General features: G+C 35.3%; 1 protein-coding gene across 1 annotated transcript; it reads right to left on the reverse strand.

Annotated features, from left to right (window-relative positions):
* Window positions 1-789: 789 nt before the first annotated feature.
* LOC129742774 (uncharacterized) lies at window positions 790-1,941 on the reverse strand. The gene is made up of 4 exons (XM_055734716.1): window positions 1,849-1,941; window positions 1,557-1,790; window positions 1,362-1,488; window positions 790-867 (listed from the first exon to the last, which is right to left on the reverse strand). Exons 1-4 carry the CDS (start codon window positions 1,938-1,940, stop codon window positions 790-792), a joined length of 531 nt encoding a protein of 176 aa, XP_055590691.1. The 5' UTR covers window position 1,941.
* Window positions 1,942-2,890: the final 949 nt, after the last annotated feature.

Consider the following 2,890-nt stretch of genomic DNA (forward strand, 5'->3'; position numbering starts at 1 on the left):
GAATTCCTACAAGGGAGTTCAAAGCAGCGTGGGTAATATGGAATTCGGAAGACCAGTTTCGAGTTTTATCAACTAGTCTTGTGCTGCCAGCTAAAAAAATAAGACTGTAACTTAAGCATATAGGCGTATAACAACAGTATCTTACAGTTTTCGGAGGATTCCTGATCCCTATCGTAAATTTCCTGTGAATTTTTATTTTCATCGATAGGTAAGATATTGGATACAGTATCGGCCTGCATTCAAGCTTGCAAAAAATCAACTCAACGAGTAAAAATCGGCTCATACGAACGTGTGTGTGAGGCGGAACAGAAAAAAAATCCACCCCAGGCTGAGCGAGAGTAAAATAAAATCAAGATTCCTTTTTGAACCTTACTCACCAAGCACCGCATACTCGCTCCAAAAAAAAATCGCTCAAGTGGTGAGTAGAGTCAAATTAGATGACTACACGGTAAACAAAGTTACTCTGTTCTGTATAAAAATCCATACAGATTCGAGAAAAGTGTCTCCACTTAGTTTTATGTTTGGGCGCTTTACACAGAGCGTGAGCAAAAAGCTTTTACACATTGGAAAGCTTTCAGCCAGTTAGTCAATTCTGTATATTTTGACATGGGGATGCCCATGCAATTTCAAGATATCTTCAAAAAAAGTGAAAATTAATGCAATTTCTCAAAAAACGACAAAAATTATTTTTTACCTAGCAACTGAATCTTTATTGTCAATTTAATATGAAATCGATCATCTTTGTGTCGGAATAAAGTTTTTTTTTTATTTTGGCGGCAAACTCATGGCTCAACTTGAAACTTCCATCATGTGGTACTTCTTCATGGCAATGTTGCCCAATTCATATGCCAGGACGGGATGTAAAATCTGAAAAAAAATAAATTTTATTATTTAGTTATAGCACAATAAACAGTTTGCACTGTATATACAATTAACTCTACAAAAAATTGATTTTTTTAAATATAGTTATAATTCTGAATCTAAACTATTTCAGCTCTTATTCTAAATTGGAATTTCAACGAAAATTTAAAAATCTTAAGGTATTTAAAATATTAAGTAAAATTTTGTCATATTGGAATTTTGAGTTTTGTCAGACTAAAAATAAAAATAATTCTGCTAAGTTTTGAGATACATTTTTGAACAATTGAACAATAAGTTAAGCCAATCGACACGGCAATTTGTAGGGTGTTTTGACTAAAACTAAAAAAGTGGGTATTGATTCAAACGTAATTAAAAAAAAAAGATTGACAAATAGGATAGCATTTCAGTTTAATTTTGAAGCAAAAGTAAAGAGGAAGAAAATCTTTTTAAGATACCCGATGCATTCTATGGGCTTGTGCGTTTTACTAATATGTACTCACATTTTTTTTTGCTTTCGTAGAGGGATCGACTTCTTGTTCTCGGTCGGAAGAACTGTTCGATGCACATCCACCGAAGACGATGTCCGGAGCAGATCCTTCCTCGGCACTTTTCCGCACCTTCAGTCGCCTGTGCTGAAGTAAAAAAAAATAGGGAGAATCTGAGAAAGTAAAATCACAAACTTCAAGTGTCTATACCTTTTGCTTGAAATTTCGATTAACATCCGCCTCATTGCCGGTCCTATAGGCTTCTTCTGTAACCGGATTCGGATGCTGTTTTCTGCTGCTGTTCTTGTGAACGGTTTTTCTAATCGTACTCCTCCGAGTTGAAATAGGAAATACCGGATTAATCTTTGTTGTTCTCCTTTTTGTCTACCCCCTGTGATTTGCTTTGTTCCTTTATCATGACTGGTATTCTTCTCTGATGCGATACTGAAAACGTAACAGAATCATTATTGAATTATTGTTGATTTAATTTAATAATTCTTACCCAATCAACGGAAGCAGTCGGCGCATCGTGACAACCCAAGTAGAACGGGATAACCATAACTCGTATCCCCTCAATTGTTTCCTGATGTTCATCGAACAGATTTTTCTTCCGCCAAGTCAGTCTGAAATTAGATAACAACAACAAAAATATTGAAGTTTGAAGTTAATCGAAATTCTTACATCTATACTCACCACTTTACGAAGTTTAAAGGAAAAGAAACGATACATTCTGCAAAAGTAAAGTAAAAAATGAAGAATGAAAATGAAAATGTTGGATTTTTTTTTCTTTTTTTCGCTTCGACACCCCTGTCCAAAGCTTTCCAACAACAGCAAACTTTTTATACAGAGTTGAATAATCATGTTTTAGTTCACATCTGTATACTGTCAACCCAAAACTACTCAGAATTGAATGGGGAAAACACAAATTTTGAACAACAACCACTAAGTTATTTAGAACCTGTAATTGCAATACATTTTATGATTAACTCAATTTTTCCGTGTAGAAAATCTGTTCAGCACAGCACATGTGATTTTTTCTTCGGTGGTGAGTTGAGCAGACTAGCAAGGACCTTGAGTCTGATGGGAAAAAAATCCGTAGAGTAAAAATAAAATCCGCTCACAGGTAGGCTGATTTTAAATCCTTGAGTCGGGAAGAGTCTCTTGGTTTTGACTCGCTTGAGTATTTTATTTTGACTCGCTTGAGTATTTTTTTTGACTCGCTTGAGTATTTTTGTTTTGACTCCGATTCTTTTCGGCTAGCTTGATTTTTTTTAGATTTTGACTCAAGGTTTTTCTGGCTTGCTGGAGTCGTTTTATTTTGACCGGCCTGAGTCGTTTTTTCTACTCGCTTGAGGCGTATGGAGTTTGGATTCTAGCTCGGCTCGTCGTTCGTGCACTGGTAGAGATGATGGATTCCTTTACCTGTATTATACAGGCTGTATATACCGGGACAAGCGTCGGGTGTCTGGTTTGAACCAAATTTCTTCGCTGTTAATCATTCGAAATTCAAAATTTTATTTTCAAAATTCAAAATTCTATTTTTA

Source organism: Uranotaenia lowii, chromosome 2, assembly GCF_029784155.1.
Source record: "Uranotaenia lowii strain MFRU-FL chromosome 2, ASM2978415v1, whole genome shotgun sequence".
Classification (NCBI taxonomy): domain Eukaryota; kingdom Metazoa; phylum Arthropoda; class Insecta; order Diptera; family Culicidae; genus Uranotaenia; species Uranotaenia lowii.